This window comes from Sciurus vulgaris (genome assembly GCF_902686455.1).
Source record: "Sciurus vulgaris genome assembly, chromosome: 15".
NCBI classification, from domain to species: Eukaryota; Metazoa; Chordata; class Mammalia; order Rodentia; family Sciuridae; genus Sciurus; species Sciurus vulgaris.
Genome location: NC_136476.1, coordinates 80930710 through 80946010, shown reverse-complemented (window position 1 = coordinate 80946010; position 15301 = coordinate 80930710). Strand labels below are relative to the sequence as shown.

Genomic DNA, 15301 nt, shown 5'->3' with positions numbered 1-15301 from the left:
GCTGGAGATGTGACTCAGTGGTTGAGTGCTCCTGAGTTCAATCCCTGGTATCCTCTTCTCCCTGGTCAGTTTCCTACTTCTTGGCAGTGTTTAATAACTTTTGATAAAAGTTGAGGTAGTAAATAAAACATTGTGTACGTCAAAAAAAAAACTTGACTAGGTGAAGCCTGATTGATCTATTTGCATTAATTTTAACATTTTAATTCTCTATATTTCATATTATATAAGAAATTATTCATATTGTTTTGTACACTTGATATTTATTTGTATTTGTTCTCATTTGACTTCTTTCTCTTGTTTTTAATTCCTTCTTGAATTTCATGTTTGCATTGGGGATTGATTTTTTTCTTCAAAATATGTTTTTACATGTACTTTGAATGAATTTTCTCAGTTTTTATTTTTCCCAAAATATCTTTATTGCCCTGTAATTTGTTAGCTCTATAACTTGATCTTGATTCCATTGGCATTTTCTAGATCTAATTCCATTTTCTTCTTATTTCTGTTGAGAAATTATCTGTTAGATTTATTATTCATCACATATTTTAAGGAAATATTTCTTTCCTGTATGTTCTTTAAAGATTTTCTCACTATCTTTGGTTCTTGAAGTTTTAACTGTGGCAAATGCAGTTTTGTTTTCGTTTGTTTGGTTTTTTTGTTGTTTTTTTTACCAGCTTGATGTTTACAGTTTCTAGCGTCTATAGGTTGATATCTTTCATCTATTTTAAGATAGATTTTTTTTTTTTTTGTCTCCAAATACCATTTCTCTTTCCATTCTTTTTCTCCTCTACTTTTAGGACTCCAGTTGCATGTCTGTAGACACTTTCACAGTGACACCTATGGCTATTACATTCTTTTCTATATTTTCTGTAATTTTGCTTTTCTAATTATTTTAACTTCACTTTTTTTCTTTTCTACTTCACTAGTTTTCTTATGCGTCTGATCTATTAAGCCTTTTACTGAGTTTCAAATTTCATATGTGGTCTTTCTTGGTTCCATAGCTTTCCATTTCATTCTATCTGTATAGATATTAATTTTCTAATGGAACTCTCTTATTTGTGTGCTACTGTGTCTAATTTTTGGGGGTGTGGTTATGGGGACTGAACCCAGGGGCACTCTGCCACTAAGCACATCCCCAGACCACCCACCTCCCATTTTGTTGTTGTTGTTTTCTTTTTGGTTTTGGGATTTTTTTTTTTTTTTTGAGACAGGTCTGGCTGTAGTTCCTGTTTCAGCCCCTCAAATTGAGATTACAGGCGTGTGCCACTGTGTCTGTCTACCCTTCCTTTGTATCAGTCACTTTAAAGGTTTTTCTGTTAACTGCATTGTCTAGATCACCTATGATTCTGTTCTACTGCCTGTTTTTCTTTCTTAATCCCATTTTATTGTCTTGAGTCTTTGCTTGCTTGCTGATTTTTGATCGACTCCTGTGCAGTGATCTTGGCACATGATAATACTATCCTCTACTAAAGGGATGGTGATCATGGAGAATGGTTTCAAGAAATATGTAGAGCTGAGTGTTGTGACACAGACCCATAATCCCAGCGACTCAGAGACTGAGGCAGGAGGATCTCAAGTTTAAGGCCAGCTTCAGAAACTTTGTAGGACCCTATCTCAAAATGTAAAAGGGGGCTCAGAATGGGGCTTAGTGGTAAAGTACCCCTGGGTTCACTCCACAGTCCTAAGACTGTTGGATACAGAAGGAAAGAAAGAATAGATGTTGAAGATGATTTGGGGTTCTGGCTTGGTGTGCGGGTAGATAGGTAGATGTAGAGGAGAATTAAAGGTCTAGCTAGTGAGGAGCTACAGAACTGCAGGAAGTTTTCCTAGCTTTGAGGAACAGGAAATAGAGCAATTCAAGTGAGTCCTAGCATGACATCTCAGACAAGGACCAAGAGGCTTGAACTATGAAGTGCAATGTGTTCATTTGGCAGGAAAATAATGTTTCAAGAAGGGTAGCGGTTGCCAGGTTAATGTGGGGATCCGTAATTCTCTTGTGCATGGCTAGTACTGTCACATGATGATAGTGTTAGTCATACTCTGGAGCAAGTGCTCTTACTCCTGTGCCTCCTTTTAGACAAAGAAAAAGAACAGGTGACAAGAGTTTTTAATCTCTAAGCCCTGATCGGAATGGTCTTGTTTCATCTCTTGTGCAGAGATAATAGGTGGTGAATATGTGGCTCTTTAGGGCAGTTTCATCACATTTCAGAAAACTCAAGTAGATATATTAAGCATGATCAGAAATGCTCATCTATGTGACTTTATTCTATATAGGTTTGAGAAGAATTAAAAATTTTGTTTAGTCTGATTAAACGTATGTTCATTGAGGGCCTGAGGTCTGTGACTCAGTGGTGGAGCATTGTTTAGTATGCACAAGGCCCTGGGTTCCATACCGAGCACTGAGAGGGAAAAAAAGGTAGATATAGATATGTGTATGGATAGATATGTTAAATGAGCTAAATGTTTGAAACTCTAGTGAATATTTTTCATAAATGGATTCTTGACTTAACTAAAAAAATTCTCCTTTGATTCCATAGAAATGGGTACATGTGCCTACCTGAAGTTGTATATAAGTGTTATTGAAAATGGAAAGGGATGCAGTTTTAAGTATTGTATAGTGCCAGAATATACTGAAGATATTGTTAAATGTGAGTCCACGTATATCTCAGCCTAGCTAAGAATCAGCATGTTTTGTAGGACCGAGTATAGTTCTGTAACTACTTTTTTGTTATTTTTAAAAATACTTGAGGCTGGCACAGTGGCGTACGATTGTAATCCCAGAGGCTCTGGAGACGGAGGATCCCAGGTTGGAGGCCAGCCTCAGCAAAAGTGAGGCGCTAAGCAATTCAGTGAGACCCTGTCTCTAAATAAATACAAAATAGAATGGGGTGGTGGCTCAGTGGCCAGGTGCCCCTGAGTTTAATCCCCGGCACCCCCAAAAATTAAAAATAAATAAATAAATAAAAGGGCTGATCAGGTAGTTCAGTGGTAGAGTGCCCCTGGGTTGGAATCCCAGTATCAAACAAAACCTAAGGAGGGGCTGTAGCTTGTGGTGCAGTACTGTGATCATGTGTGAGACCGTGGGTGTGATGCCCTACTGCAGGGGCAGGGGAGGGGGGGGGAGGCCAAAACAAAAAACTCTAAGGAAATGAATGGCTCAGCCGAGGGATGCAGAGATGAGCCAACAACAGCAACCACAAATGAGAGAATCTGGAAGATAAGCACGTGGGTGTCACTGCATACTTCCTGTCTTTTGAAAATTCCCAAATACTCAATGCCATTAAGTGCACATGAAAGTCAAGAGTAATAACGTAATTAAAGACCACAGGGGCTGAGGTTGGGCATACCTCAGCAGTAGTGCATTGCCAAGTAAGTCCTGGGTCATCCCCTATATTGAAAAAGGAAAACAAAACAAAACAAAAAAGCAAAAAGCCACAAGGGCTGCATGCTACATTAATGCCTGGGTCTGTTTTACTTGCAGGTTAAGTTCAGTGAGCTAACGGTCGACATGTTTCGGATGTTACAAGCCTTGGAGAGAGAGCCCATGAACTTAGCTTCCCAGATGAATAAGCCAGGAATGCAGGTGACGCTCTTGCTGCCTCCCTGTTCTTCCCTGGTTACCTTCCAATGCATGAATGTGAATGCAGAGCTCTCTCTTGAAAAGACAGGGAGAATCACTGTACTAAGCATAAATAAGAGGATGTTTGATAGGGAGGAGAAGGAATGTAGGCGTTGATCATTCATCTGTCAAATATGCTTTTGTGTGTATTGTTTTTTGTGTGTAAATACAGGAATCAGCTGACAAGCCTACCAGACGAGAAAATCCCCACAAGTATCTGCTCTACAAACCGACCTTCAGCCAGCTGTACACATTCTTAGCAGCATCTTTTAAGGTATATTTAATATAATACTTTTTCCTGTGTGGGGGAAGTGTGCCCTAAGGGGAATCTGAGAGTCACTCTTATCTGAATATTTGAGTCAGGAGTTTAGGTAAGATGTGAAAATGAAAAACTTTAGAATAATAGTCCTAAACATAGCTATTTTTGGAATGAAAATTGCTTATGACTTGTGAATGTTTCTGACCATGAGTTAATGAGAACATTGAGTAGTTGTCATTCTCCAGCCTTCAGGTTTTATTGCTAAACTACTTTAGGCTTAGCAGTTAGTGCAGAACTGAAAACCAAGAGTAGGTTGCATAGCATGTCATATATTCAGGCAACTCTGTGAAACATTTTAATCATCTGAAAAAATATGGTAGTGTGCTTCTAGGTTTATCTAGAGAAAGCTGTGGAGAGGTATAGACCTATGATGAAGATCTTTACTTCTCCAGCCCAGGTGCAGTTCACACCTGTAATCCTGGAGACTTGGGAGGCTAAGATAGGAGGATCACAAGTTGGAGGCCAGCCTCAGCAACTTAGCAAGACTGTGTCTCAAATTACTACATAAAAAGGACTGGGTATGTAGCTCAGTGGTAGAGCACCCCTGGGTTCCATCCCAAGTATCAGAAAAAGATCTTTACTTCTGTACTTCAGGTTTTCCGAGAACATTGTCTAAGTGGTGAAGGTTCTGAAGCAGAGAATGTCTTCACAGCTTTTGGCGAGAGTTATACATTATAGATTGATAACAAACCTTTGCCTTGTAGGTAGTTCTAAGTCAGAACCAGCAAGTGACTTTTCCCTTGGAAAAGACAGTATGTTAACGTACATTTTTGTTTTTCCCCACAACATAAAATGCCCAATAAAACTGTGTTGCTTTTCCATGTTTGTTGTTTTGTATATGTGATTTTCTTTAATTTCAGGAGCTGCCTGCCAATAGTGTGCTTCTGATTTACCTGTCAGCCACTGGCGTTTTCCCCACAGGTCGTTCTGATAGTGAAGGTACAATAAAGGAATGCTCCCTGTTGTGAGCAGGGCTTGAATTCTCTTTCTTTTCTACAAGACAATGGCCCACAGCCCACAGACCATCTCACACTTTCTAAAGAGGCTTCCAGATTTGAAAATGGTTCTATTTGTTTAGTTGGCAATCTTGCAGATACCCTAGTCTGTGTTATTTACTGAAATATTATTTTACCTTGAATTCCATAAATCATCAGAAAATTAATTTAAATGCATGCTTCACTATCAAATTTGCCCAAAAGCATTGTAGATTGTGATGTTTTAAAGTAGAAAGGGGTAGCTGTGCAATGGGTGGCACACGCCTGTAATCCCAGCAATTTAGGAGGCTTGAGGCAGGAGGATCACAAGTTTAAGGCCAGCCTCAGCAATTTAGTGAGGTCCTAAGTGACTTAGTGAGACCCTTTCTCAAAATAAAAAGGGCTGGGAATGTGACTCAGTGGTTAAGCAATCTGGGTTCAATCCCCAACACCAAAAAATAAATCAAAATAAAGTGGAAAAGGGTGATGGAATAATCAAGCCTAATCACTGACTTAAATGTGAGTGATTTGTTTTTTCCTGAGCCTTTAGTACATTACAGGGTCTGTCAGTGGCTACATTATGGCTAACAGTCTTTGTAGAAATCAGTGTACTTTTGTAACTGTGAAAGTTCAAGTCCTTGTTATGCTTTCGTTTTCAGTCCTTTATTTTGTTTTTATGGATTTAGTCTGTGGAATATTGGGATGCTGTTTCAGAACAAAGACTAAAAACTGTATATGATCCAGAAATTGGTCAGAATAGATGATTAGCTTGGATGTAAAAGAAGTCAATTAAATCTTTGGGGAAAAACAATTTCTTAACATTTTCCTCCTCATCTGTTTGTTGAAATTTGCATTCCTTTATAAAGTGCATGTCCCTGCCATCTTCCTTGCATGACCTACAGATTCTCTTAAAATGTTAAAAGGAAAACAAAGCAGAACGAATCTCTATAATCTTTTCATTGATATGATGTTTTAAAACCATAAAATACAAAACTTAAGTTTGGCAGTGATGCAAAATTTTTAACTACTTTAGTTCTTTTGTACAATAAAGTTAGTAATTTTACTTATAAGTAACTTTTCATGTCTTATATCTTGTACTGTTAAATCATGTTTTCTGGGTTCCTACTTGATGTATGGATTTCTTATTTTACTTTTTCAAAGCACAGTAGATAATCATAGAATGTTTATTTGAGAGAAATTATCCATGCATCCCATAATTGTTGTTCCATTAGACAAGAATTAGCTAATTCATATGACCAGTGGGAAAAATAGAACTGAAGTGATTGATATAATAGTGATAACAGATTTTTCATCCACTGAAATATGGCAATACATTTCTTAAAAAGGAAGTTTTTATCAGATTCTCAATTCCATTAAAATTTTTCTCTAAATGTTACAATTAACTCATTTAAAATTACATTTATCTTAAGAGATTTTAAGATTTTAGTCTATAGTCAGGCATGGTGGCACACACCTGTAACTGCATTGACTCAGGCTGAGGCAGGAGGATTCCAAGTTTGAGATCAGCCTTAGCAATTTAATGAGACCCTTTCTCAAAATAAAAAGTAAAAAAGACTGAGAATGTAACTGGTAAGTGTCCCTGAGTTCAATTTCCAGTACAAAAAAAAAAAAAAAAATCAATCTACAACTTTTCTTTTTTAAAATAATTTTTTGAAACCAGAGGTTTAAATTTTGCTTGAATTTCCTTCCTTCCTTCCTCCTCCTCCCCCCCCAACTCCTCCTCCCCCTCCCCCTCCCCCTCCTTCTCTTCCTCCTTTCCTTCTTTTGTGTGTGTGTATGTGTGTGTGTGGTGCTTGGAATTTAACCCAGGTTGCTCTACCACAGAGATACATTCCCTGGCCTTTTATTTTTAATTTGAGACAGGGTCTCAGAATTTGCTCAGGCTGGGCTCAGCTTATAATCCTTCTGTCTCAGTCTTCCAAGAATATGGGATTACAGGCATGTGCCACCATGCCTGGCTAGATTTTGCTTGAAATGTAAAAGTCATTTCAGCATCCCAGGTCTTCATGCCTTTTACTACCTAAATTAGTAGGATGTAGTATATTCTTGTTTTGTTTCTCATTATGTTTTGTATGAAGAAATAATAATTAGATGATGTTTATTTAGTTTTTTATGTGGTGCTAGGGATGGAACCCAGTGCCTCACATGTGCTAGGCAAGCGCTCTACGACTGAGCCACAACCCCAGCCCTAGATGATTTCTTAAAACGTCAAAATAAGCAATGTGTTGAGATCATTTAAATATTGGATTAAATTGTCAAAAATAATTGAAACACTTTGTAATTATTGTCCAGTTGTATCACTGAGAGGTTTATGTAGTACTTTTGCATCTGAACATCAGATCAGTGTCACCCTCCAGTTGAAGTCTAGGATTCTTCCCTTTGTTTTTATAGGTCCTTATGATTTTGGAGGTGTACTTACTAATAGTAACCGGGATATTATAAATGGAGATGCTATCCACAAACGAAATCAGTCCCATAAGGAAATGCATTGGTATGTATTCTGGTAATCTCCTTATAATTATGGCTCTCTCTTTAAAAATATTAAAGTGAAATGGACACTTTTTTCTAGTACTGGAAAGATTCCCTTATACTACTACTACTAATACTTATATGGATTCCAGCAATGTTTCAGTCTCTATCCTAGGAAATTGGAATTTGGGGCTGATGTTAATTAAACAAATATTTTATTGAGTATCTACTCTATGACAGGCACTATTAAAGCATTGCTAGTATAACAGTGAACAAAACTGAATTGCAGTTGTAGGAATCAGTAAATATGTACATCAGTTAAATAATATGTCAGATCCTAATTCCTGTTAACATTAATATGAACCTTTTTGTTTTTCGGTGTGAGGTATTGAGTCCAGGGACGACTGCATGTTGGGCAAGCACTGCTACTGAGCTATTCCTCCAGCCCAATATGAACATTTTCTTTAGATATATATTTATTTTCTTAGTTGTAGATGGATACAATACCTTTATTATATTTTTATGTGGTGTTGAGGATCGAACCCAGGGCCTCACATGTGCCAGGCAAGTGCTCTACCACTGAGCCACAATCCCAGCTCAACATTTTTTTTTTAATAATTTCATTTACTTATTTATTTATTTTTACATGGTGCTGAGGATTGAACCTGGTCCCTCACACCTGCTAGGCAAGTGCTCTGCCACTGAGCCACAACGCCAGCCCCAAGTTGACTCTTTTTCTAAGCACAATACCTTGACTGCTTGGGCCATTATTAGTTCTAGAATTTCTCTAAAATCAAATGATTGCTAAGAGAGAACAATCATTATTAAAAAATGACATGTCTGAAATTCCATTCCTAGTAACACCTGAATATAAAAATGTCAACTGTTCATATTGAAGAATAGGGAAGGGAGCATCAGGCAGTGATGTTTCAGATTAAAGTTCCCCCCAGCCACATATTGATACTGTTGTTGACCTTAGTTTTGAATTATTCATATTAGGTAAAGTTAACAGATAAATGAAAATGTTCTCAACAGCAATAATCATCAGGGAATGCAAATTAAAACCTATAAGAATGTATCACTTACTACCTGGAAGGATGGCTATTACCAAAAAGAAAAGAGGTAAGTATTAGTGATGGTGTGGAGAAGAGGGAGCTTTTGTAGACTGTTGGTGAAAATGTAAGTTGGTATAGCTATTATGGAAAATAATGTGGAGATTTCTCAAAAAAAATTTAAAAAGCTGGGTAAAATGGGGAGTGTTTGTATTTCATTTACTCAGAAGGTTGAAGCAGGAGAACCATAAGTTTGAGGCCAGCCTGGTCAACTTCAGGAGGACCTGTCTTAATATAAAAAGGGCTGGGGCTGGGGTTGTGGCTCAGTGGTAGAGTGTTTGCCTGGCATGTGTGAGGCACTGGGTTCGATCCTGAGCACCACATAAAAATAAATAAAATAAAGGTATTGTGTCCATCTACAACTAAAAAAAAAAAAAAAAAAAAAAAAAAAAAAATTTAAAAAATAAATAAATAAATAATAAAAATAAAAAGGGCTGGGCCGCAGTGATACACGCCTATAATCCCAGCAACTCAGGAGACTGAGGCAGGAGCATCGTGGGTTCAAAACCAGCCCCAGCAAAATTGAGCAGCTAAGCAACTCAGTGAGACCCCATCTCTAAATAAAAATACAAAATAGGGCTTGGATGTGGCTCAGTGGTCCAGTGCCCCTGAGTTCAATCCCTGGTACCAAAAATAAATAAATAAATAATATGGAGGGAGGGAGGGAGGGAGGGAAGGAAGGATGAAGGGAGGGAGGGAGGAAAGAAGGAAGGAAGGAAGGAGGGGAGGGGGAGGGGAGGGGAGGGGAGGGGGAAGGGAAAGAAGGAAAAGGAAAGAAATCCAGGCTGGGGATGTTGCTCAGTGTTAGAGCACCCCTGGGCTCAATTTCTAGTACTGCAAAAAAATAATAAAAATAGAACTATCATGATCCAAGGAAATAAAATTATATCTCCTCAGTGAAATGTGTCAAAGAAATTGCCCTCTCAACTCATTGCAACATTAGTAACAATATCCATTATTGCAGTCTCCAAGATATGGAACAACCTAAGTGTCTAATGTGGCTGACACGCATGTACACACACACAGAGGAATATTTTTCAGCTATGAAAAAGAAGGAAATCCTGCCATTTGTGACAACACCTGTGAACCTGGAGGACATAAAGTGAAATAAGCCAAACACAGAAAGATAAATACTGTATGATTTCACTTCTTTGTAATTTTTTAAAGTCAAACTCAGAAACAGAGAGTAGAAAGGTGGTTTCCTTGGTCTGGGGACTGGGGAACCCTGGCTCAAAGTGAAATAAAATAAAAAGGGCTGGTGACGTGGCTCAGTGATTGAGCCTTGCATGTGTGAGGCCCTGGATCCATCGCCATAACCCCTGCCCCGACTTATTCACAAACAGACAGAAAACACTAGATACATATTTTGAAGACTCATTAAAATGCAACTCTGATTGTGTTACTGTCTTGTTTTCAAAATATGTTCTTAGAGGGAGTATTGATATCTATGAGGCAAGTACCCATATGTTGAGTTTTGAGGTTTTCATGCTGTGTGTTTAGTCATTTTTAAGCATATAGACTTCTTCTTAACTTAGATGTTCTCAATAATTGTTTCTGAACTTTTCCCCTCCAAATAAAGCCAACTTGCCTGTCCTGGAAATACAGAGATTTTTTTTTGTCCTTTGCTTGATCCACCTTCCTTTTTTCTCTCAGTGATCTCATGTAAAGGAGGCTTGAGCCAACCAAACTGTAGCTGATTTCTGAGACTTGGCTGGCCTGAGTGCACAACCTCTCACTGTTGTTGTCGTTTCCCCAGCCTCCATCCTGGAGATCTCTACCCTTTCACGAGGAAGCCCCTGTTTATCATCGTGGACTCCTCCAACAGCGTTGCCTACAAGGTGAGTTCCCTGGGAGCACGTTGGACCTTATGCACCAGCCCAAGAGCACCCACTCCTACCACCTTCCTTTTGTTTTGCTTTATTTTACTTAATTTTACACAGTTTGTATTTAGTGTTTCTTTTCTTTTGAGGTTGTGCATGCTAGTCAGGATCTGGTGCTATGAATAGAAATAAGAAGAAAATGCATGAATGGACACTCAGTGGAAAATAATAAATCCTCCTGCAGGAAAAAAATAATCAAGATTTCCAAGATCTCTGGTGGGAGGTTTATTTTTGTTATATAACCCAGAATAATTTTCTTTACAGAGGTAGAGATGTATGGGTGAATTTTATTTTCTAATTTTCAAACATTTTCCCTTTCTACACATCGAGTCACTGTAGTTTGACACTTCTTGTTATGCAGTGATAGTCTTTGAACATTAACATGTTGTTTACATACCTTTAATTTTTTAAAAAGTTTTGGCAATCAGTTTAAAGAATGATGACCCTGAATACCGAAGTAAATGACAGGGATATAACTTAAATATTCTTTTTTAAAAAATACTTTGCTATTGAAATGATGCTTTTCCACGATTATAAAAAGAATGCCAGCAAAGAAAAACTTTAAAGTTGGATGTAAGAATGCAGACCTTGATAATTTATAGGGAAATGAAAACACATTTTTTTAGAGTCCTTTGTTGCTAGGGTCTAGCCCTAGCAGCAGTTGGGGGTCCGAGGTGGATGGGAGGCGTCCACGCAGTGGAGAAACAGCACACAGAGACACCAAGTGTTCTGAGGCTGAGTCTGAATCTTTATTGTTCACAGAGTCTTTTGTATGTTTTTTTCTTGGTATTGATTACATCATTTTATGGTTAATACAAGGAAATGTTAAGTAAAAACTCTTCAAGAGTATAATTAATGATCTTATTCAAGAAACATGTTTTTACTGTATGAGAGCTTAAAAAGAAAAACAGCTCCCAGCAAGGTAGAGGGCACCAGGCTCCGTTTAGTGTTAATTTCCCAGAAAAGAACACGTCATGAAGTTGTTATAGAAGTTACCCCTTCCAAGACCGCTAATGTTAGTTACTGTTAGGTGGAATGTTTTTGTTATTACTAACAGAGAATAGAGGAGTCAGCTTATAGTTAATATTTATTCTATTTCATGTACTCAGTGACAGACTAAAACTCTAACTAGATATAGGAAGAATACAAATTGTACTTATGATTGACCTATTTATTTATCAAGTGGAAAAAAATCCTTAAACTTAATCATAAACACTAAGAAAGCAATGAAGACCAAACACGACATCAAAACTCAGAGGAATACATTCTTATATATAACTTTTAGAGAATTTGTATACTAAAAGAAATCACAGGCTCCTTACAAATTTGAGCAAATCATAATTGCTTATTTATGATTTCATCTAAGTATTAATATTAAACTTTATTGTATTTTATTTTTGTGTCCCAACACCATGAAATCTCCCCAGTATTCTCTGTAATCTGAATCTAAGGATATATTGATTATTAGTATTAAAAACTGCATATGGAGACATGCCTCGCCTATGGCCCCCAAGAGGGAGGATGATCTTTCCTTTCAACATAACCATGTCAAGTGTTGAATCCTCTACTCCAGCAGAAATCGTGTCAAGTGTTGGAGTGGTAGGAAATAGACGGGTCACTTTGTATCATGTTGGAATGTTTTATTAGTGAAAGATACTCTTAAATAAACTGGGTGCTCAGACTGCCACCTGTGCTGTTTCTGTTGTGGGTGGTTCCTACTGCAGTTAGATGGAGAAGCAGGTCTTAGTAGGCTAATGTCAGCAGAGCAGTGGAAATGTCCGCAGCAGGAGTTGGCCCCATGTAAATGTTTCCCATTCGTTTTCTATGTTTAGTTTCTTTTTTTTTTTCCTTGTAACAACAGGCAAGTACATTATTTTTAATATTTTTTAATTTGTTCTTATTAGTTATACATGATAGAGTGTATTTTGGCATATTATACATATACAGAGCATAACTTCTGGTTCTTCTGGCGATACATGATGTAGAATTATATCGTTCCATGAAATCGTATATGTACATAGGATAGTGATTCCCATTCCTTCTACTACTTTCCTATTTCCACGTTCCTTCCCCTCCCTTCATGTCCCCTTACTTTCATTTTTTTTAAGTAAACTCTGAAGTATGAGCATCCAACCCACCCTACATTTTTTAGCACATTTCCTGGTACCCATTTTATCAAGTTTAATGTTATAACTTTTGATTTTTAGGACAGTTATTTACACATTTTGTTAAAATGTGTGTATTTTGTTGTAAGAGGCAGGGGAGAGGGGCTGCTGAAGGAATAGGTGTATTGGCTGCCCATTTAAACTTAAAAAAAAAAAAAAGTCCAGGTCACATGCATGTGTCTTCCCAGGGTTCACAGGCAGCATCCTATGCCTTTGTCAATTGAAAGGAATGAGTTGTTACAATTTGATGATGTGACAGAATTTGTTGATACACCAAGTGTATTGTTTTAAGATGATCTAGAATAATTTAGAAACCTACTGATTTCTCTCCATTTGATTGGACATTATTGAATGCCACCTTTTATGACTTCATGAATGCCATTTGTCGTATGTGCCTGCTATTTTCAGAGCACATCTTGAATGTAAAATATTGATTGCTGATTTTTAAAATATTATTGTGCATAATTAAAAATGTTTTTACTTAATTATGCATCATGATTTCATTCTAGATTTCAAAATTGTGCTGCCCTAGGGCAACTGTAGAAGAATAGAAAGGACTTGGTGTGTTTGATGTTTTTGAAGCCCCATGCAGTGTCATTCCTCTAAAGGGTTAAATAAACCAGAGTGTGCCCATCTTCAGAACCCAAGTGGGGAGTCCACGTGCAGTAGGCCAATCAGACCAATCTGAACTTTTTCACCATTAGTATCACTAAAGCATCCCATTCACATCTTCAGTTCCCTGGGGAACACCTGATATTTACTTTTCCCACAAAAGCTTGTATAAAGAAATCTTAAAAACCACTTTGGAAGTTATTAATGTAAAAAAGACCTCAGTGACTGATGTATTATTATTTGAGTACATACTTTGTTTTATATGTGTTTTTATATATATGGATATTTATGGACATACGTGTTTGCTAAATATTTCTTCATTTAAACACAAATATTTCAGGTGTATTTCTTCATTTAAATATTTAACTTTTATGAAAGTAACTCGTGTATATAGTTTCAAACTATAGTTCTGTCAATTCTTTCTATGTATCAGAAACACTCAGAACCCTTTTCAAAGCCACTTGTACCCAAGCCACATATCTTGTGATTCAGATTCAGTTATCCTGGGACAGGCCTCAGCAATCAGCATTTTTTTGGGGGAGGGGTGTGTATGAGAGGTCACAAAGGGTTTCTCTGTGTTGCCTAGGCTGGCCTCTAACTCCTGGGCTTAAGCAGTCCTCCTGCCTCAGCCTCCCAGTAACCGGGACTGCAGACCTATGCCACCACACCTGGTTTAAGGCTAATTTCATTGTGCTGTCATAGTAAAGAATTATGGTGGAAATTTCCTTCAGTTTTGTTGCTAAAAACAGGAGTCACCTACTCGTTTGCCCTACCCCTATTTGTTTCTTCCCAGAGGTCACCATTTACATCTTGGTCTTTAACTACCATTTTTCTAAGTATTCTGTTAATACTGATAGCTCTTGATTCTTCCATTTTAGGAATTATGTATTGATTTCCTACTATGAAAGAAATTGAACTCTTTGCTCTTCCTGTCCTCAACTCACATTTCTGCCCTTTGCATCATTTTATTCACACAGTAATTTATTTACTTATTTATGTATTTATTTAGATTCCCAGGGATTGAACTGGGGGGCACTTAACCACTGGGCCACATCCCCAGCCCTTCATTGTATATTTTATTAGAGTCGGAGTCTTGCTGAGTTGCTTAGGGCCTCACTAAGTTGCTGAAGCTGGATTTCAACTTGAGATCCTCCTGCCTCAGCCTCCCAAGTCACAAGGATTATAGGCATGTGTCACCATGCCCAGCTTACATAATAATCTTAATAGATAACTATCTATATAGTCTTGATTAGCTAAATATTTATTGCTTATAATGACTGTAATATGCTTTGAACAGCTAAGCAACATAGTAAATGTAACTGTGATTACATTTCCTTTCCTATGAAACTTGATACTTTTTCTGAGACAATTGTCTTTCTTAATATTTTTTGCACTTATCAATAATTCAACCCCAGTCTCCTTGCTTTCATCTGGATCTGCTTTCAGGTCCAGGGCTAGCAGGGGTCAGCTAGCCTCAGTTTTACTGTTCTAATGAATGGCCTCTGGTAGTCTCTCACTGGTCTCCCTCCACACACACCACACAGCAGTCTTCCCCGACCTCTTTTCTTTTGTTTTAGCATTCTTCATTTTTCTTCTGTTTAGATTCCCTCTTCTGGTATCCCATGTTCGCTCTTCTGGTTCACTGCCTTATTGGGGATGGCATGCCCTGTAGTATCTGTGTCTTCCTGAGGGCAGGTCAGCATGAGGGAAAACACTTGAGGCGGAGCGCGTGTGCATGTGTCTTGGGCTCACCTCATACCAGAAACCACAGCTTTGGTTAGGTTGGAAATTATTTCCTGTCTGCATCTGCAGTATTTTCTAGCCTTTGATATTCTTGAGAAGTATGAAACAACAGAGAAATTTTATTCATATATTGGATCTTCTAGTCCTCTGATTTTACTTTTTTATTTTTGTATTTTTGCTGTTTGGTAATGTTTTGTTCTTTAGGAAATTCCTTTGTTATACCTTCTAATCCTCTTAAAAGATTTTTCATTGTTTTACTAAATTTTCCTTTCATATATATATATATAGAAATCAATGTGTATGACACAGAAAAACCAAGTATGTGTATATATGTATATGTTGTATTGAGAATGTATGGGTGTGTGTGGCATATATATACATTATGTGTGT

The 15301-nt window shown here is 37.5% G+C and overlaps 1 protein-coding gene across 4 annotated transcripts in view; it reads left to right on the top strand.

Annotated features, from left to right (window-relative positions):
* Window positions 1-15301, top strand: part of SCAI (suppressor of cancer cell invasion) — a 154346-nt gene that overhangs the window by 120898 nt on the left and 18147 nt on the right. For all 4 annotated transcript variants that reach the window (XR_013759711.1, XM_079113790.1, XM_079113791.1 and 1 more), the window contains 5 exons: window positions 3479-3580; window positions 3789-3890; window positions 4796-4874; window positions 7322-7421; window positions 10268-10349. Coding sequence is in view for 3 of the 4 variants with exons in the window: in XM_079113790.1 (XP_078969916.1) it covers window positions 3479-3580; window positions 3789-3890; window positions 4796-4874; window positions 7322-7421; window positions 10268-10349 (465 nt within the window). In the remaining variant the exon portion in view is untranslated. The remainder of the gene's footprint in view (window positions 1-3478; window positions 3581-3788; window positions 3891-4795; window positions 4875-7321; window positions 7422-10267; window positions 10350-15301) is intronic.